We start from the raw sequence: 27480 nt of genomic DNA, 5'->3' as shown, positions 1-27480 counted from the left end.
GATTGCCGCCCGACGATCAACGTCGGCCTTCCACTGGGCGTCCGTTAAGCCTGGGGCCTTGGCATCGGAGCCCTCGGCTTCCTCGACTTTGGCTAGGCGAGGGGACACATACTTCTTCGGTGGCATGGCGAGCGGATCTGGTAAAGAATGGCGGGAGCTGCAGGGGAGATGGGGGATTGGGGTGGTGGGGAGGAAAAGGAAGGAAAAAGCGGAAAACGGCAGAAAAATCGTCCGGTGTCGCTGACAGTGCGGGTTCACGCACATTTTCATTTTCACTGGTGCTTCAAGGCGGCCCTCGATGCGTTGGGTTCCGCTTGGCTTCGTCGGTTGTAATTTCGGCCTAAACTGATGAAAAAGATCTGAGAGCACTCGGCCGGCGATTTTTTCCGCGCCGGCTGGAGACGCTTTTATGCACAAGTCTCAGAAGCTCAAACGACCCTCCTTGCGACCTCGTCTCCTCCTCTCCCGTCGTCTCTTCTACCCGGAGGTCGGAGGGAGGAAGAGAACAAGGCCAAAAAAAAGGGAAGAGAGATACAGAGGAAAAAAGCGCGCACATACGGGATCGCGCGATCCAAATCGAATCCCCTCCTTACGGAGAAACCCAAAATCCAGAGAAAAGACCGCGCAAATCCGGCCAGATTTGGCCCTCGATCTCGCCCGTGGTCCACCGGGAGGTTTCCCGAGATCTCCCGCGGGTTCCTCCAGCGCCTGGTCTGGCGCCGCAGAGGGCAGGATGAGCTCGCGGATAAAGGAGATGGTGCGGGTGGCCACTGCACGGCTGGGCGGCGAGCCTTCGCCGCGGGCGGGGCCTTCTCAGCCCGGACGCGCGGAGTCGTCCAGGACGGCTCGGCTCGGCGGCGGAGGCGCCAGCCTCCGGCGGCAGCCCCAACCGCAGGCGCCCACCGTGCGCACCATCTACTGCAACGACCGCGAGGCCAACGCGCCCGTCGCATACAAGGTACATGCCCGACTTTCCCCCTCTAATTCGGTTGATTCGTCTCGAAGCGTAGGGCTCTATGTGCCTAGATCTCGTTACCACCTGTGTGTTCCGTGTTCGGTCGGTTGGGTTGGAGATATCCATTTGGTACAGTGAGCTAGTAGAGCAGTGCAGTTTGTTTCGGTTTACAGTCATTAATACTGATTATTCCATGAGAAAGTCACTTAGGGTCTGTTTGTCCTCGAGTGCTGCATTTCTAGTCAACTGTGAGGCAATTGGGTGGATCAGAGCCTGTCTGATTGTTTGAATTACTAGTCACTTAGATTGCTATGGCAGCAATACAAACATACTAGATGCTACTGGCGTTTAGGCTTGAAGAGCTCAGATGAATAGGCTGGACTATTCTATACATCCATCCACTTAACCGCACCTCTGCGTGATGCTTGCTGTGTCGATTGCTGAACTTGTTTCCAGTCAGGGGCTCAGGGCAGCCAACTCACCTCTTGATGGCTGCAAGCTGAAGCAACCTATTTACTTGTAAGGGGAATGGTCGCTCTCCACGTCATTCATTGCCATGTTAGCTTTCCATGATAATGCTGTTGGTCTAATTGTAATACTCCATTTTATGCCACAAAATAATGGGAAACACTGTTACTTGCCACTTGCCACTTGCCATTATTTTATTATCTTAACCGTAATTTATCTGATCCCCGCAAAACTGCCCCAGTATTGTAAGTAGATGCATTCATAAATTTTCACTGACACTCCACCTTTCCCGTAATATGCTAGTGTAAACAAATGAATATATTCTGGATCGATACTGTGAAGGTCAAGCTATATCACTTATCATTTTATCAACAGCTTCTAGTTTGTTTGACCATGCAATCAACTCTTTCTGTTTAGTTTGACAGTCTGCCGCGTGTAGCATATCAAATCATCACTTTTCTAATTCTAATGCTAGAGCCCCACCTTGGTTTTTCTAATAATCCGTATCTTATATTTCTTTAACATTCTCGTGCATTCTCGTAAATTTTCACTGACATCCCACCTTTCCCGTACATGCTAGTGTAAACAAATGAATATATTCGGGATCGATACTGTGAAGATCAAGCTATATCACTTCTCATTTTACATCTTCTAGTTTGTTTGACCATGACTCTTTTTGTTTAGTTTCACAGTCTGCCGTGTGTAGCGTATCAAATCATCAGTATTGTAATTCTAATGTCAGAGTCCCACCTTGTTCTTTTTCTAATAATTCATACCTTATTTCTTCAACATTCTTGTTCATCATTTCCAGGGAAATTCTGTATCGACTACAAAGTACAGCGTATTGACATTTCTACCTAAAGGATTGTTTGAACAGGTATTGATACGTTGTTTTTTGTTTGTTACATATTCTGTGGGCAAACCCTATAAACTTGTCATCTTTTAAAGTGAATTTGGCCTTTGTTTTTTTGCCTTGAAGCAACACGAAACTATTATCTTGTTTTTTTGAGAAAAAGCAAAAGCTTTGTGTCCCGATGTATTGAATAGGTAGGAGTAAAGGTTATTTACAAACGTGAGTCGGCACAGCAAAATCGGAATAGAAATGCAGAAGAGAGACCGCACGGGGAAATAAATGAACACCCCAACCCTCATTCCTGCAGGCAACTTGCCTGATGGTGCCCGATGGTGCCCGTTCGAACCCGTGCATGACCCTCATCAAGGATCATGTTGCGAATGGCGTGAGAGTCTGGTTGCGTGCTGTCGAAGGTGCAGGCGTTCCTGTGCGCTTCTAGATCATTTAGGACGTGAGAGGCGTGGTGCTTGCGAGGCCCTTGCACTGCTTTGGAGGAGTTCTCTGCTTGGTCGGCAGCCACCTGACGACGAGTGACTTGCCAGTGACGGGGCCACTGATGGTGGCATAGATCCAGGGGAGACCTCACGCCAAACGACCCTGGCAAACGGGCAGTCAAGCAGAAGGTGCTGCATGGTCAACAAGGTTTGGCCACATAACATGCAGGGGGGTTGCGTGGCAGCTCACGATAAGCTAGGCGCTGCACTGTTCAAGAACGATCCAGACCAGCCAGCTAGAAGAAAAACTTCACCTTACACGGAGCCAAGTCTTCCAGGTGAGCTTCCAGGCATGGCAGTTGACTAAATCATGGAAGGTCGCCCTGTAGCCTGAACGGGCAAAGTAGACCTGGACACCATCCATTTCCAGACAAGGCAGCCAGGTTCATCAGAAAGTTTGGCTGCAGCCACTGCCCACCAGAGCAGCACGAACTGCTGAAGGTTCGGCAACGAAAGGCTGCCGAGGATGTTGCCGATCCAGGCCCCATTCTCAAGCCCTTGGGCAACGTGTGTACTTTCTGTCGACGCTTAGGGGCGTTGGTGAGGATGCAGGCGCAATTTCAACCACAACACAATCGCCGAGCAAAAGATCAGACCGAAAGCAGCAGGATTGCCCATTGCCAAGCTTAGTGAAAGTGAAGGTGCGGAATAGGGCATGCTCAGGGGTCAAGGCTTGGAGGTCGAGCCCAAACTAGGGCTCGGATGGGTCGGTTTTGCTGTACCAAAGCCACCGAAGACTCAGCGCCATGCCCGTGCGTCCAGGTGGAGGAGTCCAAGGCCGTCAAGCTCAAGTGGATGACAGGCGTGACTCTGATTCACCACACAATTGCCACCATTGGCGTCCTTGCGCATGACGATTCTTTTCGCACTGCTTGATGATCTTTCTTGGAGGGGTGAGAGCCAACAACTGATGGATTGGAATAGAGGTCAACACAGACTGAACAAGCGTGGCAGCCTGTTGGCGGTGCGTTCGATGGGAGGCTGCAAGCCTGCAACTGTCTATAAGTTGTGCATATGACCGTCAGGCAGGGTTTTTGAGTCGCCGAGTCAAGCCAAGTCGCCGAGGTTGCGACTAGTGGCTTGCTGGCTTGACTCAGTGACTCGGCTTGAATAGTCGCCCCAAGTCGCCATATACTAATATAGAGCACCAGAGCACACAGCAGCAGCCTATACTGATATACATCTAACAGCAGACCACATATAGAGCCCACCCCGTGCTCTCTGCCTCTCTTTCCTTCGGTCCTTCTCCTTCCCCAGTCCCCACAGCAGCAGCAGAGCACACAGCAGCAGAGCAGAGAGAGGCAGAGGGGGCGACGAGCCATACGGCCATACCTGCTAGGGTTTGCTGGCGCAGGAGAAGATGGAGGCCGAGGCGGAGGAGGCTGGTGGGGGCGCGCGTCACCGGCAGAGGAGGCTGGTGGGTGCGCGCGTCACCGGCGGATCTGGAGGGGCGCGTGGCCGGCGGTCGCCGATCTGGAGTGGCCCGCGCGGTTCCCTCCCTTTCCCTCTCTCTCTGTCTCTCTGTAACCCGTGCGGTCCTCTCTCTCTATTTATCCCCCCCACAAAAATTCTGGCAGGTGGCCCGCGCGCGAAGCAAGCCGCGCGACCGGCGGCTAGTAGCCGCCGACTAATCGCGCCAAGTCGCCGGCGAGCCAGCGAGTCGCGCGACTCACTCCCTGAGTCAAGTCGCCTGCGCGAGCCAGCCACGCCGCGACCACTCGGCGATTAGTCGGCGACTCAAAAACCTTGCCGTCAGGGCCCATATACGTCAGCGGGAGTTTAGCAATCTGGTAACCGAACCGGGAAATTTCCTCAGTGTGCTCATGAACGCAATTGAGGGCTGTGGCGGAGCTCTTGCGGAGGTTTGCTATCTGCTCGGAGGGATTGCCAAACACTGTTAGAAGCAGGCTGAAGTAGAGAAGCAAAGATGAGCTGGGGCCTAGCACAGAATAATATTATTTCTGAAGCTGTTGCTTGTATTTGCTGTGCTGAGGTCTATATATGGTTTATGGCAAGTCTGTTGTTAAACCAAACAGACAATGTAGCTCTTGTAGATGCAGTAGAGGCGAAATTCAAATTGACTAATGGTAGGCTTGAGCCCAAATTCACCCTACCAAATGTATTTACTAGCCAATATTTTGGTCAAGTTTTTGCTTGGCCATGAATTGGCCAACAATTGCTAAAAAGTCGAACTAGAGTTGCCAAATAGTCATGGGCAATCCAATATATCGGCAACCATCCAAACAAGCATCAAAACTTTGGTCATGTCCAAATAACTGGTAGGGTGGGTATTGGCAACCATCCAAACACACCCTAGATGTCTGCCTGCATACACCTTACAAAGGAAGCTTAGTCGACCTATACTAATACTAGTTAATAAAGACAAATGGCACAAGGATTACAACAGCAGTCCCTCCTAAACCTCGTGTGTCTACTTGGCACTGATCTTGACCATTCCAATCCTTGTGCTGAACTTATGGAAATGAACTCGCCCTAATGCCTTTGTTAGGATGTCTGCGAGCTGGTCCTTGGTGGCAACGGAATCAGCAGGGATGCTTCCAAGCATTCAAAGATGAAATGATACCGGGCATCAATATCCTTTCCTTGCCCTGCTCGTGGAAAACTGGGCTCTGCTGAGTGCCAGCGCAGACTTGCTGTCTATCTTCAGCTTGACAGTGTCATCTCTCTTCCTGTTTGGGTTGCCGAGCAACTGTGCCAGCCAGATGGCTTGGAGTGTTAAGTGGCACGGTTCAAGCAATTTGAAGTTCTAGATATGTAGAAGTTGGAAGTGAACCAAATTGAACTCAAATGCTATACAAGGGATCACAAAAGTAAGGATGGGGAGGTAAAAAGAGAAACCCACACACAAAGATATTGGGGCTTGTGCAACCAAGAAAGTACAAAATTGGCCTAACAAAGACGAAGCTCGTGTTGCACAAACTCAAGAAGAGATGCAACTTGGCACTTGTAGGGCAAGATTCGCAAAGCTTGGCAGCAACCTACGTTTGCAAGCAAACGATTCTTATACAATGTATCTTTTGCACAAGCATCTTTTTCTTGAACTCTCTTTGCTTATAAGCTACTCCCTCTAGTACCGCTGTCACGACCCGATGTAAAATCCGTCGACATTGTTGCATGGACTGTTAGATCATATGAGTTTGGTATTTGACAATGCATTGAGGTCCATCATCTTGTCACACATAGTAAGCTGTATTTTGACAACATAATTCTGACAGTCTGATAGTTCGTCATTAGGTAAGGGGTATTGTAATATTGCACTATTGCAATGAGCTTTATACGCTATCATTATTGTATCAAGTAATGCTTGTTATAAATACAATGCGTGTTTCCATACTGAACAAAACAGCTTTGCAGTGACAGCTGCAACGTCGATTTAAGTGTTATTGTATTATTCGATAGCAATATGACCTAGGAACCTTTTGTAATTCATTTTTCTTTTCTTTTCTGCTTTGACAGTTCAGGCGGGTGGCAAATCTTTACTTCCTCATGATTTCAATCTTGTCGACTACACCAATTAGGTATCTGTGTTTGTGTGTGTGTGTGTGTGTGTGTGTGTGTGTGTGTGTGTACCTATGGAATCGGAATTATGTAGTTGCAACTTCAAACTTCTGAGCATAACAAGCCCATGATTCAATCACCCTTTACTTCCCTTTAGCTTTACTTCTAACAATCTTAAGATCATACTTGCTTGTACTTTTGCAGTCCAGTCCACCCTGTCACCAACGTGGTTCCCCTTAGTCTAGTACTTTTGGTGTCACTCATCAAGGAAGCTTTTGAGGACTGGGTTAGTATATTGCCAGCTGCTACACTATTTTATTGTGCTATCGTAATGAGGATATCTGATGCCTTTCCCTTTTGTTTGTTTCCTGTCCTTAATACAGAAACGTTTCCAGAATGATATGTCAATTAATAATGCACATGTCGATGTATTGCAAGGTCAAAAATGGGAAAGTAGTCCATGGAAAAGACTGCAGGTTGGAGATATTGTGAGGGTAATGTCTCAAATCTTTCTTATTGCATATTGATCAATTGGTCTGTTGCTTTCTAAAATTAATACACTTGATCTTTTGTCGTGTCTTTAGTTCAATCTTGAGCTTGAAATGCATAAAGAAAAAACTAATAGTGATGGGCACTTTTTAGAGCAGATCAAGCAAGACAGTTATTTCCCTGCTGATTTGCTCTTCCTATCGAGTACGAATGCTGATGGTGTCTGCTACATAGAGGTTAATAATTCATTCTTACATGTTCCATTTTTTTGCTCAAATTGGAAGTATTAATTGAACTTCAGAGATAACTTTCTTCTAATTGATGTGTTTTATATATTTTTATTTATTTTAGACAGCAAATCTTGATGGGGAAACCAACCTGAAAATAAGGAAGGCTTTGGAGAAAACTTGGGACTATGTTCTTCCTGAAAAGGCTTTGGAATTCAAAGGTTATTCATGTATTTCTTTTGTTTCATTTCGAGGACATTCTGTTCCATAGTTGGTTGAATTAAGGAAGCTTTGTACTTCCTCTGAACTTCGCATAATCATTCTACCTTCTCTGAACTTCACATTCACATTCTCTGTTTTGCTTATGACTTACAGGTGAAATACAGTGTGAACAGCCAAACAATTCGCTTTACACATTTACCGGGAATCTTATTGTGGACAAGCAAACTATACCAATTTCACCAAACCAAATACTTCTAAGGGTAAGTTCTGTTCATGCTGTGTTTTCTTTTCTCGTTTCTTATTGAGAAAATTGGAACCATTCCACTGTGAAGTTGGCATCATGAAAAATGCGACTAACTGTTAGAATAACATGTGGGTCCTGTTGCTCGAGAAAAAGACAGGTGGGTCCAGGTCTTACCAACGTTTACGAGTCGAAGAGTCGTCGAGTCGTTCCAAGGTTGAGACTCATAGACTAGTCGTGACTAGTCGACATGGTACTGTAGCACTGAACTTACAGTACATAACTACTAATACCTAGTAGTAGTATGTAGTATTACACTATATAAGTATACAAGTACAGTATACAATACAAATGAATGCATGGGAAGTGGATGAAGAACCTGAGGCTGTGCCAAATCGCAATATCCAATGGCCAGGGCCTCTGCTTCTCCACAAACCAGCAACAACAGTCTACAAAAGATAAAACCAATCAAATATGCACTATCAAACAACAGTCCAGCACAGCAGCACTAGCATAAAAAGCAAGTTCAGAACTCCATAAGCCATATGCAATTGCAAACATAGCAGAACACCTTAGTGTGACAACTTCACAAGACCAACGTAAGGTTCAACATGTAGTCCAACATCAAGGTGTGAATTACAAAAGAAAGGTTCAACAACACCACAAGCAACAAGTCCAGTCCAGCAAAAGAAATCTTGTAGCCTTAGCCCTCAAATCAATCCAGATCTACATCCAGCTGAAAATCAGGGTCTATATCATTCACTCGTGTAGGGCCATCATTGTCTTCACCATTGGTCTCCATGTCACTATCAATATCTTCAGCTTCCAATTCAGCCCGCAAGTCTTCATCATGGACAACCACACTTGTCCTTCGAGTGTAAAAGATATTAGAGCCAGCGGGAGGACTAGACTCACTTAAATCACCACGAGCCCTCCTTGGAAGATGGCGTCCACTTAGACCATCGGTCGCACCAACGGCCTGATCAACATGGTACCAAAGTAGTGGATTGTCATCGTCCATAGCGTCATTTTGATGAACCAATTCAGCAGTAACATCAACCCATTCATTATCTCCCATTGAAATTCTTCTAGGATAAGTGCATTAGCCCTCTTTCCTTTGGAACCTTGCTCGCGTAACTTTTCAAACCTAGTTGTCATTTGCCGGTTGTATGAGACATATACTAGCTTGTTCAATCTCTTATACTCCAAACGGTTTCTTCCTTTGGTATGGACTAGCAAAAGAGCCCGTGCGTTGCAACGGTAACATGCATGTTAAACTCTATATCGGAATGCATTGTCTACTCTTTTTTATAGTTATAACTTTTCTTCTTCTTAAATACGCTCTTGCTATAAGGACAAACCTCATCCATCATGTATGGTGTTGCGAAACCCAACTAATAGTAGTTATTAATTGTTATACTTAATAAGAAAAATCGTCCCTTTTAGGTAAAAAAGGGGACACAAAAATCAAAGAACAAGCAAACTAATATTGATCTACACGGTCAGTAAGGGCAGTTCTAGATCATCTCTTCTTCTTATTTGCGAAAGAGTTCTAGATCATCTCAATACGATATCTCTAAGTTTACATAGATAGATGTCCAACAAATAGTTCACATATATGGATTAACCTCCAGTGTATGCAAAAATCTATTGGATCACAAAATTGCAAATTGACATCAAGATTAATATTGCATCCGTGTTAAAAAGAATAAGTTCACATCCATATTGGAAAATCATACATCTTTATTTTTTTCATGAGACAAACCAGACAATGTATGTTTACAGATTAACAAATATATATTCTATATACTTTCAGTTTCATGGTTCAAAACCTGAAGGCTCAAATCAAAGCACACGAAGTGCTTTGCTCAACTTGTGCTGTGGTTTGCGCGCTCGATTGCTGGGCCCTCCCGCAGAAGTGATGCTCTCTCATTATATCGCACAATTTTATGCTTTTTACAACTAATCAGCAACTACTGTACAATTACGGACCACAGACTATTGTATGCTTTTGAAACTGAATAGCACGAAAGTAATCACGCTTGTGCCTACAGAAGCACTTCGACGAACATAATGCAGGCGTCTGCGTTGTATTCCAGGAGATATTGCATACAGAACCTGATGGTTTGATTGTTAATTATGGACTTAACTATAATACAGAAAAAAGAAGAATCACTGCCGCTAGCACGAAAGTGTTCGTGAGCAGGGGAGACACCATGACACTGGTTGTGCTTCGTTGCCTCTGCCACTCATTGCGGGATTACGGAGATATTGCATACAGAACCTGATGGTTTGATTGTTAATTATGGACTTAACTATAATACAGAAAAAAGAAGAATCACCGCCACTAGCACGAAAGTGTACGTGAGCAGGGGAGACACCATGACACTGGTTGTGCTTCGTTGCCTCTGCCACTCATCACGGGATGGCGCTAGGTGCCGAGAGCCAGACCTGAGGGCATTGCTGTAGTGGCGAATGAACCTGGCGCCGTTTTGCCGTGTTGTTGGTGTGAGACCTCTGTGTGGCACAGCAGGCTACGTTGGGAGGAGCGGCGACCAGGCGCCTCTTCCTAGGGAGGTTGGCACGAAAGTGTTCGTGAGCAGGGGAGACACCATGACACTGGTTGTGCTCCGTCGCCTCTGCCACTCATCGCGGGATGGCGCTAGGTGCCGAGAGCCAGACCTGAGGGCATTGCCGTAGTGGCGAATGAACCTGGTGCCGTTTTTCCGTGTTGTCGTTGGTGTGAGGCCTCCGTGTGGCATAGCATGCTACGTTGGGAGGAGCGGCGACCAGGCGCCTCTTCCTAAGGAGGTTCCTGACACCCGCGCTGTGGTTGGGTTGGATCATGTCGTGCAGTGAGGCGAAAAGTCAAAGGCGTCGTATCACGGACGCTGTACACCGGCCCGAAGTTCAACACCCTCGTTACCCACTTCATCGCCAACCTCGAATTGTAAGGTTCAGGCATATTACCGAGAGCTACTTGGACTTTGCAGCGGCTATGCTCATGGATTGTGTCGGTCGCGGATCGAGTTTGCTGGGTTGTTGGATCCTTGGCTGGGAGTGGCCCGTGCTTGTCATCGACTCAACGGAGCTCCGGGGTGCTAGTCCGCCGGCAGCCACCATGTTAGCCCAAACTGTGCCGTCGAGAAATTTCCGACGATGGGCAATGAACGACGACAAAGCGAAGCGACACTGGCTGCTTGGTTCCTGCCGGAAGCTGGCTCGATCTCTCCTGGTTGACTATGTAGTACGTATGAAGCTTGCGCGGTATATCGGGCAGATGTGTATGCAGAGAACCTAGCTAACCAACTTGATCGGTGCACAGCAGCCAATTTTTTTGGCTGGAAAGACGCACGCACAACACAAGGATCGATCGATAGCCACAGAAATCTGACGTTCCTCTTGATTTTCTTTATTGCTCACGATTCCAGTTACAGCTGGCTGGGGTACATACGTATATATATTAGCTAGCTAGCCAATGCTAATTCTACTCGGTAACAACTAAGATACGAACACGGACAAACGCCTATACGTGCACGGCAAGGTCACAGATGTATACGTCGTCGTAGTTGAAAAAACACCATGCTGCTGCGTTTTGGTAGTCAAGGAATTGGACCGGGGAACTGAGAAAACTACGACGGGCAAGAATTTTTTTTCTCCTACTAATGGATGGCATTGGTGAGTAATTTTTATCAAATTTATACTTTAAATCTTAGCCGTCAATCTTTATAGTTAACATAAAACCAATAGATATAAAAGGATGACGTATGGAGAACTATGAAAGCTTCCCTCCTTTAATATTAGGTAAAGATCTGCAAGCAAATCCTTTTGTGAGAAGCTGCTATAGCCTGCAATTATCTATCAAACCATCCAATTGCTAGTTACTTGCATGAGAAAATGCACTCCAATTGCGCTCACAGCGAGACGATGAACAACATAGACTAATGATCCGATTTGCAAAAGATTGGAGGTCATAAGCAAGGCCACCATATGCATTCCACCAAAGTACTACAAAAATTAGCAAGTAGGAGTTGAAACAAGCAAGTAGAAGTTGAAACATAGAGTCAAGAAGATAAGCTCCAAGCTGCAACAACATAGATACTTACGAGGACTCTTTTTCTTGCAGTCTTTAATTGCCATTTGCTTGGTGAAACATTCACCCTCCGTCCGCTCATAATCATCAGCCAATTTACTTATCTTGGATTGTAGTTCATCATCGGTCACCATCTTCCATAGCACATCATTGAACATTGAACGCAGCCGTGCAGCTAGTCTTTTGTTAGTCTCCTTCATTTTAAAGAACTTGCTGGGGTTCAAAAACATTGCAGCCCCATGTAGCTTTTGCTCCATCTGGTTATCCCACCTCCTGTCAACAATTGCTAGCACTTGACTTTGTAGGCCTGGCCTTTGTGACAATGCATCCGTTATGTGTCTTTGCAACATCCATGGCTGCCCGAATTTCGGGCATTGCTGGACTGTCATCACCATCAACAATCCTCAAAGCAACAAGAATGGGTTGCCAAGCTCTCATGCAGTTCTCCACAGATTGCCAAAACGTCACAGTGAGCACGGTATTTTCAGCCATCTTCCCTGGTGGGGTGAGCTTCAACTTGTTTGCATGCCATTTTGTGCTAACAAACATAGTTTAAAAAGGCGCGCCTAAGCGAGCGCTTAAGCACGCCTAGGTTCTAGGCGTTGGCAAAACGCATTACGCATAACTACGCTTAATCTGCGCATAATTGCGCATAAGCATACGCTTTGGTCAGTAAAGCGCAAGGCGGTGGCAAAACGCACAATTTACGCCTAGCGCTTTTTTGAACTATGCTAACAAATAGTGCTTTCAAATGTTGGCGTTGTTTCCACATGCTGGCCAATGTGAGGAAGGAGGTTGCAAAACGAGTTGCTCCATGCCTTACAAGATCTCTCTTGCCATTCAAGGTTCTCATTTGATCAAGAATCCTACCATGGGCATAAATAAATCTGGTTGTTTTCTTTGCTTTAACAATGCAATCACTGAACTCTCTTATCTTCCCAATGTCCTCTAGCATAACATCCAAACAGTGAGCAGCACAAGGTGTCCAATACAAAGATCGATACTTATCCATTAGAAGTCTCCCGGCTGCCTTGTAGTTGGAGCCATTGTCGCTAACGACCTGGATTACCAATTCAGGCCCAATTGCCTCAATCTGTTCACTCAATAATTTTGCTACCAATTCAGCAGTAACAGACTCAGAAGAAACATTGGCTGTCCCTAAGAAGAATGTACCTTCAGGACTATTGGCGAGAAAATTGATCAAGTGTGCCCACTCATGTCTGTCCAACCGTCGGACATGAGAGTGCAACCATACTCCTTCCATGCCAATTGATGCTTGGCCTTCAAAGTGTCAGTCCCGAGCTTTGCCTTCTCAAGTAATGGTACCTTCACATCATGGTAAGAAGGTGTGATATAATCTGATCCATACTGTCCTATAGACTCCAATAGGATCTCCCAACTTCTCGAATTGATAATAGAGTGGAAGGCAATTCTCATAGAGAAAGTCAGCTACATGACCATCTACAACATCTTTTTGTTCTTTTGTCTTTGTTCCATAGTCCTTGATTTTTAACTGAGTGCTTCTTTGTCACACCTACTGATCATGTTCAGAGTACTGAACCTGAAGCAGTGTGACGAGTAGTGCAGTAGCTGCATTTGAGCCTTGGGCTGTGGGCTTTGAGCCGTGTAATCCAGGAGGGCCCGTGGGGCGTGTGTACTTAAACATCTGTAAGCTACTGTTGGCTGTAGGCTCGGAAAGAAAGTTGATCTGGCTCCTCACCCTCTTGGTCTGTCCCTCACCTCTCTCTGTGCTCCTCTCACCTACCTCTCTTCTCTGATCCCCTTTGCCACCGGTGTGTGACATTCTTGTGTTATGCCTCTCAGCAGCCATGTCCTCTGGTGTCTTCCTAACCTCATCTGCAATTGACTTGCTTTTCCTCTTTGCCGCCACCGGCGCTGTCACAATAAAAGAAGACTTCCTTTTCGCGGAGGCTGCGGTGCTGTTCGACGCCCTTGAACTTGCTTCTACCTCCTCTCCCCCATCTCCATCAGTTGCTTCAACTTCATCCCCATCAAGTTGCATGGCTTTGAACTTGGTTGAGTTGGTCTTCATGTACAAATGCATCTCTTTCCTGATCTCATCGGTTGCTTTTAGACACATTCTCACCTCTGTGTAACCCCCACCAAGGTGCTTCTTCATCCTTAGCACTCCAGAAGTGATGTTTTTGCCACACAAAACACACTGGAGTGTCAATTTGTCCTGCAGATCAGGCCAAAAGGCATATTTCCATGCTGGGTCCTTGCTCCTATGTGGCTTCCTTGCAGGATCCTTCGATGGATCGTAATGCTCATCTGCTTGAGCTGCAGCTGCTGCCGAACACACTGCTTGAGATATCTCCGGTGTTGTAGACTATCTCAGACCTCAGGACCTGGAAATTGAAACAAGCAAAGTGGAGTCTAGACTAGTCAATAACAACACTCGGTCTAGCTACGAGCAGAGCAGCACCAGCAACCAGCAGCAAGCAGAGCAGCACCAGCAGTCTAGCTGCGAGCAGAGCAGCACCAGCAGTCCAGCAGCGAGGCAGAGCAACACCAGCAGCAAGCCAAGAAGAAAGAGGAGAAGGGAGACACTGAGGCTCACCTGCCTGAAGAGGAGAAAGAGCATGAGGGGCCGGCGGCGCGAGGAGGGGCGCGAGACGAAGGAGCAGGAGGAGCGTGCCTCCAGCAGCCGGCGGCATGTCCAGGTGAGGAGCCGGCGACGGTGGAGCTTCAGATATGCGGCGCGCGTCCAGCGGCCGGCGGCATGAGGAGGGCTCGACGGGTGCGTCTAGCAGCCGGCGGCGCGTCCAGGTGAGGAGCGGAAAGAAATTAGGTCTCCCGCGGGATGAGCCAACTTATTTATACTACTGCAGTTTTTTGAATCGCTCGACTCGAACACGTCGACTAGTCTAGACTAGTCGATCCATAGCTCGACTTGTATTTTTAGTCTATACAAGCAAATGAGTCGGCAGCCACTTTGCGACTCGTAGACTAGTCGAGCGACTAGTCTCAACTAGTCGTTCGACTCGTAATCGTTGGGTCTTACATGTCAGTTAGACATGATAGCATTTTTCAAACTTACCAACTTTTGAGTAGCATGATTCAGAATTTCCCTCTTGGGTTTGTTTGGATGAGATTTTTAACTTGGAAAGTTTATAGGTATTTAGTTACCAAAGCCTTCCAATTGAAGGCCCCTTATCCAAATGGACCTTCTATATTTGTTTACAAGATTATACACTTGCCAAGTTGTTTACAAGTTATAAATATCGTCAAAAACAATGTCACTATCAATGCCTTCACTCACATCCTTCTCACTTTAACCACAAGCATGAAACATCTTTTGTTGGGCATATTTGGATGACATCATCAGTAAAAAAATAATTCTGTAACGTTATTATAGCTTTCGCAAACGAGAATAGCGACGAGCCGATGATACAAGTATTTAGTTAGATAAGTTCAAAAATTTCAACCATCTCACAGAAAACTTCCCACTTCTTCGCCAGTCTCAAATGTTGGACAAGCAGCTACTGGTTTAACCAGTTTCCAGAAATTGTACAAGAAATAAGCTAGTGTTTGTTACAAGTATATAGAAATCTTATGGCCAAATGTTATATTTCCAACACTTTGAGAAGTTTTTTTTTTTGAATTTTGAGTTACGAGCAGAGATAGTAGACCTGCAATGCTCCAAGGTGGAAGCTGCTTAGATGTATGGGCTTTTGCGAGTTTTTTAGCACCCATGTGAAGGTGCTTGCACTGAAGGGCTAGACTACATTGGATGCTTGTGACATGAATTCTCCCTTCTAACCAACTTTTATGCACCTCCTGGCATGGATTTCGAGTCGCGCGACTAGTCGTCGACTAGTCGATGAGTTGCAAAATAATGTCGACTCAACTTAGTGTCGACTCGAGTCACGACTAGTCGCAACTGCAGGCTCGACTTTTTCCGAGTCGCTACCCCAGAGCGACTTGGATGAGTCCGAGTCGCGACTCGAAAACCATGCCTCCTGGGTTAGGAGATGCTTTGATATTTTTCTTCTTTTCAGTGTTTACTTTCATCAGACTGAATGTTTGTGCCTTTGCAATAGACCATAACTTCACACTACCTTTTTTCTGCAGGGATGCAGCCTTCGTAATACCGAGTACATTGTTGCGGTTGTTATATTCACGGGCCACGAGACGAAAGTATGGGCTATTTTGTGTTTCCTATGTATTCAACTTGTTGTGATTTGTTTCTGGTTTTCTTATTTACTGCAGCGGAACACTATTGCAGGTTATGATGAACTCAATGAATGTTCCTTCTAAAAGAAGCACATTGGAGAAAAAGCTAGACAAGCTTATTCTAGCTCTATTTGCGACCCTCTTTACGATGTGTGTCATTGGTGCTATTGGAAGGTAAGCTTTTTCTCGATTCACTTAATTTTTTTGACATGTCTATTCTGTACAATTTGTTTACATGTACTCCCTCCGTTTCTAAATATAAGTCTTTCTAGAGATTCCACTACAGACTACATACGGAGCAAAATGAGTGAATCTACACTCTAAAGTATGTCTATATACATCCGTATGTAGTCCGCATTGAAATCTCTAAAAAGACTTATATTTAGGAACGGAGGGAGTACATTCTTAAATTAGCAATACCGCTTAGGTATATGTTCTGCAGGCTTGCACTTGCATTTTTTTTTTTGAGCTTCTTAGTTGGCCATAGAGAACAATTTCTAAATATGGTTTCAAAAATTATGACAGAGTCTGTTGGAGTCTGTGTGTGTACGTGTTGGAGTCTGTTAGTTGTTTTAGTTCTTTTTTGTGGTTTTGTGTGGCATAGAGGGTTACAGATAATAAACACATGACTTCATTTTATTGAAAGGGATTGTCTGCAAGCCCTCTTACCCGCCCCACAACTCTTGCGGCAGTTGCTATCATCTTGCAAACTGTAGCGGCCTTTCGTGGTCAACCTGCTTGATCTGCAGCAAGGCCACATAATAACAAAAGAGACACACGGTCATATCCTCCTTGCATGCGGTGTTGGCCTCAGACTTCTGGTTGCAACTTGCCACTGCACAAGCTAGCTCACAGTCGATCTAACCATCTATGATCTATTTCTCACTAGTTACTGCATGTAGTCTGGAGCAATACCAGAACTGGATCGTTCAGGAGAATCGACCAACTTTGTACAGGGCGCTCACGGCAACAAGTGTTGTCCAGAGAAAATAACCGATCAGTCGACGCCCCATGTTTAGCTAGCTTCGTATATCAAGTTGCCCTCGTCGGAAAGCAATCGGCAAGTCAAGTCTTCATGTGCTGTGGTGAGGCAGGGCATCACCTCAGTCGCAAACTAAGTTAATTGAAATTCAGAGCATATGCGGGCTTTCGGCTCCCACGGGCCCGCATAAAAGCTTGGTAATCTGCCATGTTGGCCATATAACTTTTCCAGGTAAGAGCCAGTGACCGTGAGCAGTCCACAACACGTCCCACTTGCATCCTGATTTTGGGGTGGACAAACAGAATGAACTCTTTTTTTTAATGGACAGAATGGGAAAAGCTCTTTTCAGCATATAGATTTCTTTGAAGGTTAGCAGGTTAACAATCAAAGTTATAATCATCACATGGTAAAATTGTAAAAGAATTGTAATGACCTGGCCGAATCCACTGGTTCCTGCTACCATCTAGGATCTAGACTGGCCCCACAGACCAACACTAGTCTTTCATGTGCACTTTGTCCTCACTCGTGTGCACCCAGGATCAACTTCCTAGTCGTTCACCTGTCCTCAAATTGCTCCAAGCCAAACACGCTTAACTTTGAGGTTCCTTTCGGATGGGCTCCCGGGAAAGAAGGTGCACCTTGTTGATATGAGTAGTCTATCATTCCTATTAAGCCGGAATGTCACAAGAATAATGCAGATGTACAGTTTATTTATGGATTACCAATCATTGCTTTTGGTTGCCTTGTAACTATGACTGGTTTATCTTAGTGCAATGATGTGCATGTTCTGTTTGCATTTTGTCTAAAAAATAATTATATTACTCTACTGATAGACCTTATATTTGGCTTTTATCAACAGTGGTGTGTTCATTAATGAGAAATACTTCTATCTTGGATTGCGTGGGCGTGTTGAGGACCAGTTTAATCCCAAGAACAGACTTGTGGTATGTACTATTTTGTTATGTTTTCAAATAGTTTGCCCCAAGCATGATTATATCATACAATTGCACTTCTACTGCAGGTGACCATTTTAACCATGTTTACTCTAATAACTCTATACTCAACGATCATCCCTATATCTCTTTACGTGTCCATTGAGGTATATTGTCCTCGATCTCATGTAGTGCATCCTGTTATCGGACGTTCAGACCTTATATTACCTTTGATATGCAGATGATCAAATTCATTCAGTGCGCACAGTTTATTAACAATGATCTGAATATGTATCATGCTGAGAGCAACACCCCAGCTTTGGCCCGTACTTCTAATCTGAATGAGGAGCTTGGGCAGGTAATATCCCCTTACCAAAAATGTTTCAATGGTTTCATTTTGTCCAAGATGAATTTATTCTTTCTAGATTGGCTATTCACTACTGGAATCAGGGAATTTGCCATCAGCCAGTTCTTTGCCGTCAGCTATCAGAACGCAGACGGCAAAGAACCAGCTGATGGCAAACATATACTTTGCCATGCGCCAGTTCTTTGCCGTCCGCAGCGGACGGCAAAGGTCACGGCAAAGGTCCCAAAGGCAGACGGCAAAGAGCCCAGCTGGGCCCCACTGGACCCTGGGGCTGGTTAGGTCAGACGGACGGGTTCTTTGCTGTCTGATAACTCAACATGGTTGAACTAAATGCTTAGTGGTATTTCAGTAGATTTAGCACTTGCAAATAAATTTTACATTTCTGACATTTCTTCCCACCTTGTCTCTTTCACCATTAATGGTTCAGGTTGAGTATATATTTTCTGACAAAACTGGAACACTTACAAGAAACTTGATGGAATTCTTTAAATGTTCAATTGGTGGGGAAATATATGGAACTGGCATTACAGAGATTGAGAAGGGAGGAGCTGAGCGAGCCGGAGTCAGAATTGATGATGATGAGGTCTCGAGTATCTTCCTTGCTACTTAAGCTGTTAAAGTGTGGTATTTGTGATGAAAAAATTGATGCACAGCTGCCCTTATGTTTGGCCTACTTACTTTTATTAGGATAAAAGATCAGCCACTGCAGTTCATGAGAAAGGATTCAACTTCGACGACACTAGAATAATGCGTGGTGCATGGAGAAATGAACCTAATCCTGAGGCCTGCATGGTAGATACATTGGACTACCTGCGAATTAGTTTTTACTCTTTTCTTCCATCAGTAACTTTGGTTTCATTTCGGTCATAATCTTCTTTAATCTGATTGACATACCGTGAGCTATTTCTGTAATATAAAAATTATTTAAAACATATGTTCCCTTTTTAATGATTTCCCTTTTTATTGTGTGAATTGCTAAACAGCCATTCCTTATTTTCTCTTATGTCTCTTTAGGAATTCTTCAGATGCCTGGCAATCTGTCATACAGTTCTTCCTGAGGGCGAGGAGACACCGGAAAAGATCACTTATCAAGCTGCCTCTCCTGATGAGGCCGCACTTGTGGCTGCAGCAAAGAATTTTGGTTTCTTTTTTTATAGGCAAGTCTTACCTTAGATGTAGTTTTAGATTGCTCTTGTGGTTTTGTTCCAAACAGGATATATAGGAAGACTCTGTACTCTGTTATTCCCTCCGTTCACAAATATAAGATGTTTTGGATATTTTAATATGGACTGAAATGAGTGAACAAATGCACTAAAACGTGTATCTACCATTTCGCACCAAAATGTTGAGCTAAAATACTTTTGTTTGTGAATGGCAATGCCTGGACGGTGACCTTTTATGCCTCTTTTGCAGACGTACACCGACCACAGTAATGGTTCGTGAATCACATGTTGATAGGATGGGTAGTATGCAAGACGTTGCCTATGAAATTCTGAATGTTTTGGAATTTAACAGGTCTGCTTTATTTGTTTCCGGCTGAAATTTGATAGATTAAATCATTATTCTGCACTTCACACTTTTTTTTTCGAGAAAACGCAAAGGATTTGCGCTTCACACTTTGCTGCCCTTTTCTTTTGATCTGACACTTTGCTGCACTTACAGTACAAGGAAGCGCCAATCTGTGGTTTGCCGCTTTCCAAATGGAAAACTTGTTCTCTACTGCAAGGTAATATAAGAAACAAACACTTGATATAGCTTACATTTTTCAGATCGTTGCACTAACCTTGTACCACAACTTTTGTGTCATAGGGTGCTGATAATGTTATCTATGAACGTTTAGCTGATGGAAATTATGACATTAAAAAGACAAGCAGAGAACATCTAGAGCAATTTGGATCTGCTGGCTTGCGTACACTTTGCCTTGCTTATCGAGATCTCAGCATGGACCAATACAAAAGCTGGAATGAGAAGTTCGTGCAAGCTAAATCTTCTTTACGTGACCGTGATAAGAAGCTTGATGAGGCATGCATCACTATCTTTCTGAATATTTTACTAGTATTGATATTATATCTTCTTTTATTGAGTATATGTGCTGAATTGCGGTCCTTGTGATTTGAAGTTCTGTTACAGCCTCTCCAATCCCTTCTGTCGCTTGCCTGACTTCTTGGTTTACTGTCATCCATTCCCGGACTTGAGTCTTGTATGCGCTGCTGGGCATGTGATTAATTTCCTGTGATCACTTCGCAGTTTATGTATAAAAAATGTAATGTGGTTTAGAAATAATTGTTATATAGGAACATTCTCTGTAGCTCTGCATTTTGTCATATATTGGAAGCCTCATTTCGGATTTATTAGATCTGGGCATTTCGTATAATCAAAAGTTAAATTTCTTTTGCTATCAGTTTAATTATTGAAATTACTTGACAAATAGGTCATTTTTGAATTTTCATTTTCAAATGCAAAACTCTTTCTGTGATTTCTATAATAGTGTAGTAGCAGAAGATGTTTTTAAACAGATTGTTTTAAAACCAAATCAGTGCCATTGTTGCACGTCTCTCTACTCCTATAAAAGACCCAGTTGGGGATGATGGTGTGCCTGCCATCCATCGTCATTTCTGACCATTCGATATACATCTAAAGCATGCAAGGTACTCCACATTTGCAGAAAACCCCTTAGTCTCTCTAGGCTAGCCCCATCTGTCCCCCATGTCATCCAAACAGATAAGAGGAACAGACATTGGGTGATTTCTTTTCAAGCCTGCAAACATGTAGCTGTCTCTTTTGGGTCCGTTGTAACACACAGGCACTTTGCTAGTCCTATTTCAATATACTAACCTATATATTGATGGTCAATGTTTTAAACGGTGGACTGCATGAATCCGAGTATGCCATGACAACCTTTACTTAAGGGACAGAAGGAGTGATTTTTTTAATGGGTGTTTCTTTTCTCTCCAAAAGACAAAAACTAGACGAGTCTTATTGCCTGTGTAGTGAGTAGTTGTTTAATAATTTTTGTTGCTAATTTGTAATCTTACCTTGCCATTGAATATTAGTACTTTATACATATTTATACATAATTTAGAAAAAAATATCTGTATCCAGTTAATTCGATGTATATGTACCAAGGTAGGAAAGAGGATCATGAACAAAATAGACTGGTCCTTCTCTCTAAAACATTAAGTGTTTATTGAAAATCATCACAAGAATGCCACTGTCTGTGTATTCTGTCATATTATTAAGGACAGTGAGTTGTAAAAAGCATTTGAAGTTAATCTTTTCTGCTTTTGCTGGGCCATAATGTGATATAATTTTCTTCTCATTTTTCTTCCAGGTGGCTGAATTGATTGAGAAGGACCTTATATTGATAGGTTGCACTGCTATTGAAGACAAACTGCAAGAAGGGGTGCCAGCCTGCATCGAAACTCTTTCTGCAGCTGGCATAAAAATTTGGGTGCTAACTGGAGATAAAATGGAAACAGCAATTAATATAGCATACGGTGAGGTTTTAATTGTGTAGTATTGTTTTGCTTGTTTCTTCCTTGAAGGGTAAAAGCTCCCCCCGCCACACCCACCCACCCTCCCACCCACCTGATATAGAGAAGCTGCTGAAGTTTTTCAGTTGGTTATTTATTTGCTCTGCAGCATGCAGCCTGGTGAACAACGACACAAAACAGTTCATCATCAGTTCAGAGACAGACACAATTAGAGAGGCTGAGGACAGGGTAAGATAACCATATAGAATTGCACTGTGAAATGATATTCTGTCAGAGGCAATCAAGCCTTAACACACACTACCTCTGTTTCTAAATATAAGACGTTTTGGCAGTTGAAATTGAAGTGCATAAACGTATTATATTTAGGAACAGAGGGTGTATTATCTTCTATAGGATTTAAATGGATATACGAGTGAAGACTGCTAAAATCATACTCCGTCCGTCCCAAAATATGTGTCGCTGATTTCGTAAGTTGTACTAAATCAATGACAGTTATTGAGGGAGTATCATTTAGATCAGGGAATAGCTCAATTGGGTTCTTGTGAGTAGAACTCACATTTTCCTTGGTATTTTGATTGGTGGGGGTATTAAGGGATTTATTTTGGCTGAGATTTAGTCTTTATTCTTATATACTCCCTCTGTCCCATAATATAAGATCTTATTACATCCAGTATGCTCACATATTGGATGTAATAATGTCTTATATTATGGGACGGAGGGAGTATCTAACAGCATAAAATATTTTTAATTGTCTTACCTCTTATGTGGGTTGTGTTGCTTTAGCCTCTCTGCCATGTTTATATGCGCCTTGGTATGTCTTTTTTGTTCTTTGTACTTTGGTTAAAGCATAATCAGCAATACAATTGTATCTGATTGTATTAAACCAACTTTTTGACTTGTGGCGTAATCTTTGTTATGGACCTTCCTTTCCATATATAATGTTCCGGCCATTTTCAGGGTGACCCTGTGGAAATTGCGCGAGTTATCAAAGAGTCGGTAAAACAGAGTCTAAGAAGTTACCTCGAGGAAGCCCACCGTTCCCTAAGTAACACACCGGAACGAAAGTTGGCTTTCATTATTGATGGAAGATGCTTGATGTATGCTCTAGACCCAGCTCTGCGTGTGAATCTTCTTGGTTTGAGTTTAATTTGTCACTCAGTTGTATGTTGTCGAGTTTCTCCACTGCAAAAGGCACAGGTAAATTTCATTTCTTGATGTTAGTGTTTATGCATGCCTTGCGTTTTACCCAGGGAAGTAGTAACAGCATGCCATCCTTGATTTGTGGATATGTGAGTTTTTTAGTCTAGGACTCATATGGGGAGATTATTACATTGTAAAGGCAATAACCAATATTGTACCTTCACAATAAGAGTTTGTGCATGTGATTCGTTATTAATCAGTGTACATTGGTTGCATTTGCTATTCCAGTTTTGATCTCAGAAACCAATTCTTATATGTGCTTACTTGTCGTTACCCATTCCAAGTAATATCAAAATCTCTGGTTTGTGCGTTTTTTTCCTTGCGTGACCTGTTTGGTCAAAATGATGCCAAAATACCAATGTTGACGCACACATTTTGTAGGTTACTAGCTTAGTTAGGAAGGGTGCTCGTAAGATAACTCTCAGCATTGGCGATGGTGCTAATGATGTAAGCATGATTCAAGCCGCTCATGTTGGGATTGGCATTAGTGGACAAGAAGGAATGCAAGCAGTTATGGCTAGTGATTTTGCCATCGCTCAATTTCGTTATCTTACTGATTTACTTCTTGTACATGGACGGTGGTCATACTTGAGATTGTGCAAGGTATGCTTATGGTTTCGTTAGCTTGTAGCTTTCCATATATTTATAGTTTATGAAACTTAATGTGGTCACTTGCTGTTTCAGGTTATCACATACTTCTTCTACAAGAATCTGACATTTACACTAACTCAGTTCTGGTTCACTTTCCAAACTGGCTTTTCTGGTCAGCGGTTTTATGATGACTGGTTCCAGTCGCTGTATAATGTCATTTTCACAGCGCTGCCCGTAATTATGGTTGGATTATTTGATAAGGTATAGCTGCCTGTATTCATTTTACATTAAGTTCTTGAATGATGCTGTTTGCGGCATTCACGTAATTGAACCCTTTCAGGATGTGAGTGCATCTCTATCAAAGAAATACCCACAACTTTACCAGGAAGGAATTAGGAATACATTCTTCAAGTGGAAAGTGATAGCGGTGTGGGGTTTCTTTGCCTTCTACCAGTCAATAGTGTTTTATTACTTCACTGCAGCTGCAAGTCAGCATGGTCATGGCTCATCTGGCAAGATTCTTGGTCAATGGGATGTTAGCACGATGGCCTTTACTTGTGTTGTGGTTACTGTGAACCTCCGCCTGCTCATGTCATGCAACTCTATTACGAGATGGCATTATTTCAGTGTAGCCGGCAGTATAGCGGCCTGGTTTCTGTTTATTTTTATATACTCGGCCATAATGACATCATTTGACAGACAGGTTGGTGAATTATGCACTAATCTATCTCTCTGCTGATGACCATTAGGGCCTAATAATCATTTCTTTCTACAAATGCATAACTTCATGCTGTGTTCCTTCTGCAGGAAAATGTATACTTTGTGATTTATGTTCTGATGAGTACTTTTTTCTTCTACTTGACACTAATTCTTGTTCCGGTCATCGCTCTCTTTGGTGACTTCCTATATCTATCGTAAGATACCACCTTTTCCTTTTGCACAATTATATGTTATTGTCATCTGGTTTTGATTCCTGTCAGTTTACATACTGAATCAACCGTCTGCTGTCTCTGATACTCTGTTGGTTTTCCAGGCTTCAGCGATGGCTATTCCCCTATGACTACCAAGTTGTTCAAGAGATACACAAGGATGACCCCCATGAATACAGCATGATACGTCTTCCAGAGAGGAGCCATTTGAGCCCTGAAGAAGCAAGAAGCTATGCGATTTCCATGCTCCCCCGAGAGAACTCCAAGCACACTGGTTTTGCTTTCGACTCCCCAGGCTATGAGTCATTTTTTGCATCACAGCAAGGTGTCTGTGTGCCTCACAAGCCATGGGATGTGGCAAGGAGAGCCAGCATGAAGCAGCAGCGGCAGCAGCCACAACGAACAGGAAGATCCTAATCCTGGATTCGTGTAAAAAGTTTTGTACATCATGTTCTTTTGCCGCAGACCACATGATTGTGTATAAGTAGCCTTGTAGCCTTTTATATTGTTTGTCACCCAATATGCTATGCTGGCGATGTTAGTAGGTGGCCATTGATCCTGTTGGCTGAAGAATCAGGTAGGCATGCACTTGGTTAAACAAAGTGGAAACTGGGAAATGCAGTTAGCAAAATTCTTTGTGACTTTTACAGAATTGGATGTTACTGAAATTTGTCTTGTCTTTGTAATGAAATCTTCCTTTGTTACAGAATGAATGAAGTGCCGTTGTGTTCCGGCCGTCCGATTGATCGCATAGATTGCTCCCCGACTCTCAACGTGCAAACACTCTTCTTTCTGTCGAGCAACGTCCTAGCACCAAATGATAAGTGCCACACATCAGGATTTTAGGATTCGGGCAGATCGTGTCGGTTGACGTCAAATCATTTGCGTGGATTTTGAAGCACATCGGGTTGCCAAGTCATGTTTTTCGATCGTTTGGTGTAGGACGAGTCTGAACGAAAGCACCTTCATGACAACTCAACCGTGTTGCCTTATCCACACCATCGTTGTGGCATTTCTTTCCCCTCGTCGTCCTCATAGAGAGGGAGACGAGCTGCTCGCCGACATGTTTCTCCTCATCTCCATGCCCGACAGAGAGGGGTGTCAGGACCCAACTAAAGAATGCACAATGATTTCAGTTATATTTGAATCTCCCGTACCGCTTCTTGTGAAGGAAGGCCCTGGATCGCGTCCATCCCGCATCGGACGGCTACCCCTGACGTGCGAGTCGCTGTTCACTTTCCGGCAAGGATTACAATGATCCCTTGCCTCCATTTTACTTTCTTACTTTCTTCCAACTTGTAAGGCTGTAAAGCCAAGGTTCCAACTCGATATATAGGGTTTTCCCCTCCGCCGCTGATGTTCCTGGCTGGCCCTAGGTTCCTTTGGTTTTGTACTAAAACTCCCAGATTTGATCCATAAAGCGAGCTAGTTCGAGTGAAATTCATCTCCTGATTTCTGAATATTATTCTTCAGATTCCTCTGGGTCTGACAAGTGGTAATCAGAGCCCGGTTCTTCTCCTTGGCGGCGAAATCCGGTGCCGAGGTGGAGTTGGAGGGGCCGTAAAATCCTCCACTTCTCACCGGTGACATTGGGGCGACGGTGGATCCCCGACGACGAGTGGCGGCTGTGAGAAATTTGGTACAGGTTTGGGCGTGGGAAGTGGTTGCAGATTCGGTGTACTCTCTCACCCTCCCTCCCATATTCGGTGTACTCCCGGTGGCGCGGTGTTGGCAGCGGTGCAGGCTGCGGCAGGATCGAAGGCCAAGGTCAGGTTGCAGCTCTGAGTGTGGTAAAATTCCTTCCTTCGCAGGCAGATCACCTATAGAGAGGTCACTTAGCATCCTGCTAGTTCTAAACCCCCCGCTCTTCCTTCATCCAAGCATGACTGGCCCTACTGATTCTTCTTCTACTGAGATCCTAGAAATGCAATATTTGCAATTGGATGTCAGAACCCTCCAGCAACATAGAGAGAGTGACATGCAAGACTTTGAAGATCTTAGAGAGCATGTCACCAAAAACTTTCAATCCTTGTAGAAAACCTTGGAGAACTACAGGGCACACTGAACAACTTCATCTCCGGGTTTCCCAAACCTAGAGAAACCCCTCTAAGTCTCCAAGATGTTGCACAGGGCAGTGGCCAACATCAAACTCCTCAAGGCCCACTCCACAAACCAGATGTGGTCCCCCAAACACCTCCAACTGCTGGATTTGCAGTACTAGTGGACAAGAATACTGGCAAAGAGCTTAACTTGGATGGAAGCAACAAAATCCCATATACACACCCACACTTTGCTGAAAACAGAAACCCTGTTCCTGAAGCAAGAGCTCCTACTGCTGGTAACCAAGCACTGAATGCACAACAGCTAATGCAGCTGGACCAGGGGCAGGCTGATCAAGCCCCACAAAAAGAAGCAAGAGTGGGAAATGTGTAGAGAGATCAGGTGCAAGATAACAGAAGACCTCTTGCAATAATCAAGCCAGCAAAATACAACATCCCTGAATTTGATGGCAATGGAACTGATTCCTAGATACAAACTATTGATCAGTATTTTGAGGCTGCTAGAACACCACTTGAGCAGAAAACTGAAATTGCAGTAACATACCTTAAAGGCCCTGCAATTGAATGGTGGAGGGGAACTAAAATTGTTGCCAATACACTGCACTGGTATAGGTTTTGTAGGCTCATTGGTGACAGGTTTGCAGAGACCTCTGCTTGTGATAATGTGAGATCATTTCATGCCCTTAAACAGGATAAGTCAATGAGTATGTACTCAAGTTTGAGCAGGCTATTAATTTGATGAGAAGGGACAATCCTGCCCTACCTCAAGATTAATACAAAACGAGTTTTATCTCTGGCTTAAATGACAATATACAACACCATGCCCAACGCCATGAGCCTGCTGACTTACAAAAATCAATCTGGCTAGCCAGAAGAATGGAACAGGCACAGCCACAAAGAAGAACTGCTATACCAAGCACTAGTTTCTCTCAAGTAAGGAAACAAGTGCAATTTGACCCAGGAAAACCTGGACCCACCAACACTGCTACAATAATACAACAAGTTAGAATGAAAGGTATCTGCTACAAATGTAAGGAACCCTGGTCCCCTAGTCCCCTGGGCATAAAAAGGTGTGTAAATTGGCAAATCAAGCTCGAATATAAGCACTGCAAGATGCTTGCCCTGATGATGCTGAGTTGGTCTATTACACTGAAGTTATGGATGAAA

The 27480-nt window shown here is 44.1% G+C and overlaps 1 protein-coding gene across 2 annotated transcripts; it reads left to right on the top strand.

Moving 5' to 3' along the window:
- The first annotated feature begins 382 nt into the window (after positions 1–382).
- Positions 383–24962, top strand: ALA3 (aminophospholipid ATPase 3). Of its 2 annotated transcripts, none has more exons than XM_087517047.1 (27): positions 383–958; positions 2235–2300; positions 6248–6309; positions 6494–6575; positions 6673–6783; positions 6937–7014; positions 7130–7226; positions 7381–7487; positions 15657–15722; positions 15811–15932; positions 17600–17684; positions 17762–17839; positions 17914–18030; positions 18467–18622; positions 18727–18831; positions 19054–19196; positions 19453–19554; positions 19702–19765; positions 19849–20061; positions 21371–21536; positions 21682–21761; positions 22491–22730; positions 23115–23336; positions 23418–23585; positions 23665–24027; positions 24132–24238; positions 24358–24962. In XM_087517047.1, exons 1-27 carry the CDS (start codon positions 410–412, stop codon positions 24668–24670), a joined length of 4062 nt encoding a protein of 1353 aa, XP_087373173.1. In that variant the 5' UTR covers positions 383–409; the 3' UTR covers positions 24671–24962. The 2 variants fall into 2 exon arrangements, with proteins under 2 accessions (XP_087373173.1, XP_087373179.1); XM_087517053.1 differs by having other exon boundaries at positions 385–958; positions 6253–6309.
- The last annotated feature ends 2518 nt before the right edge of the window (positions 24963–27480 follow it).

The sequence above is a fragment of the Triticum urartu genome, chromosome 1A, assembly GCF_056163025.1.
Source record: "Triticum urartu cultivar PI428250 chromosome 1A, HENAU_Tu73, whole genome shotgun sequence".
NCBI classification, from domain to species: Eukaryota; Viridiplantae; Streptophyta; class Magnoliopsida; order Poales; family Poaceae; genus Triticum; species Triticum urartu.
Note: the sequence above shows the minus strand (reverse complement) of the source record. Positions and strands in the feature narration are given on the sequence as shown.

Bases quoted from the DNA above. Each gene is read 5' to 3' on its own strand.
- ALA3 (XM_087517047.1), top strand. From the start codon at position 410: ATGCACAAGTCTCAGAAGCTCAAACGACCCTCCTTGCGACCTCGTCTC. The intron at 20,062-21,370 runs GCATGCATCACT...TTTTTCTTCCAG, and splicing joins GTGATAAGAAGCTTGATGAG to GTGGCTGAATTGATTGAGAA. The intron at 22,731-23,114 runs GTAAATTTCATT...CACATTTTGTAG, and splicing joins CTCCACTGCAAAAGGCACAG to GTTACTAGCTTAGTTAGGAA.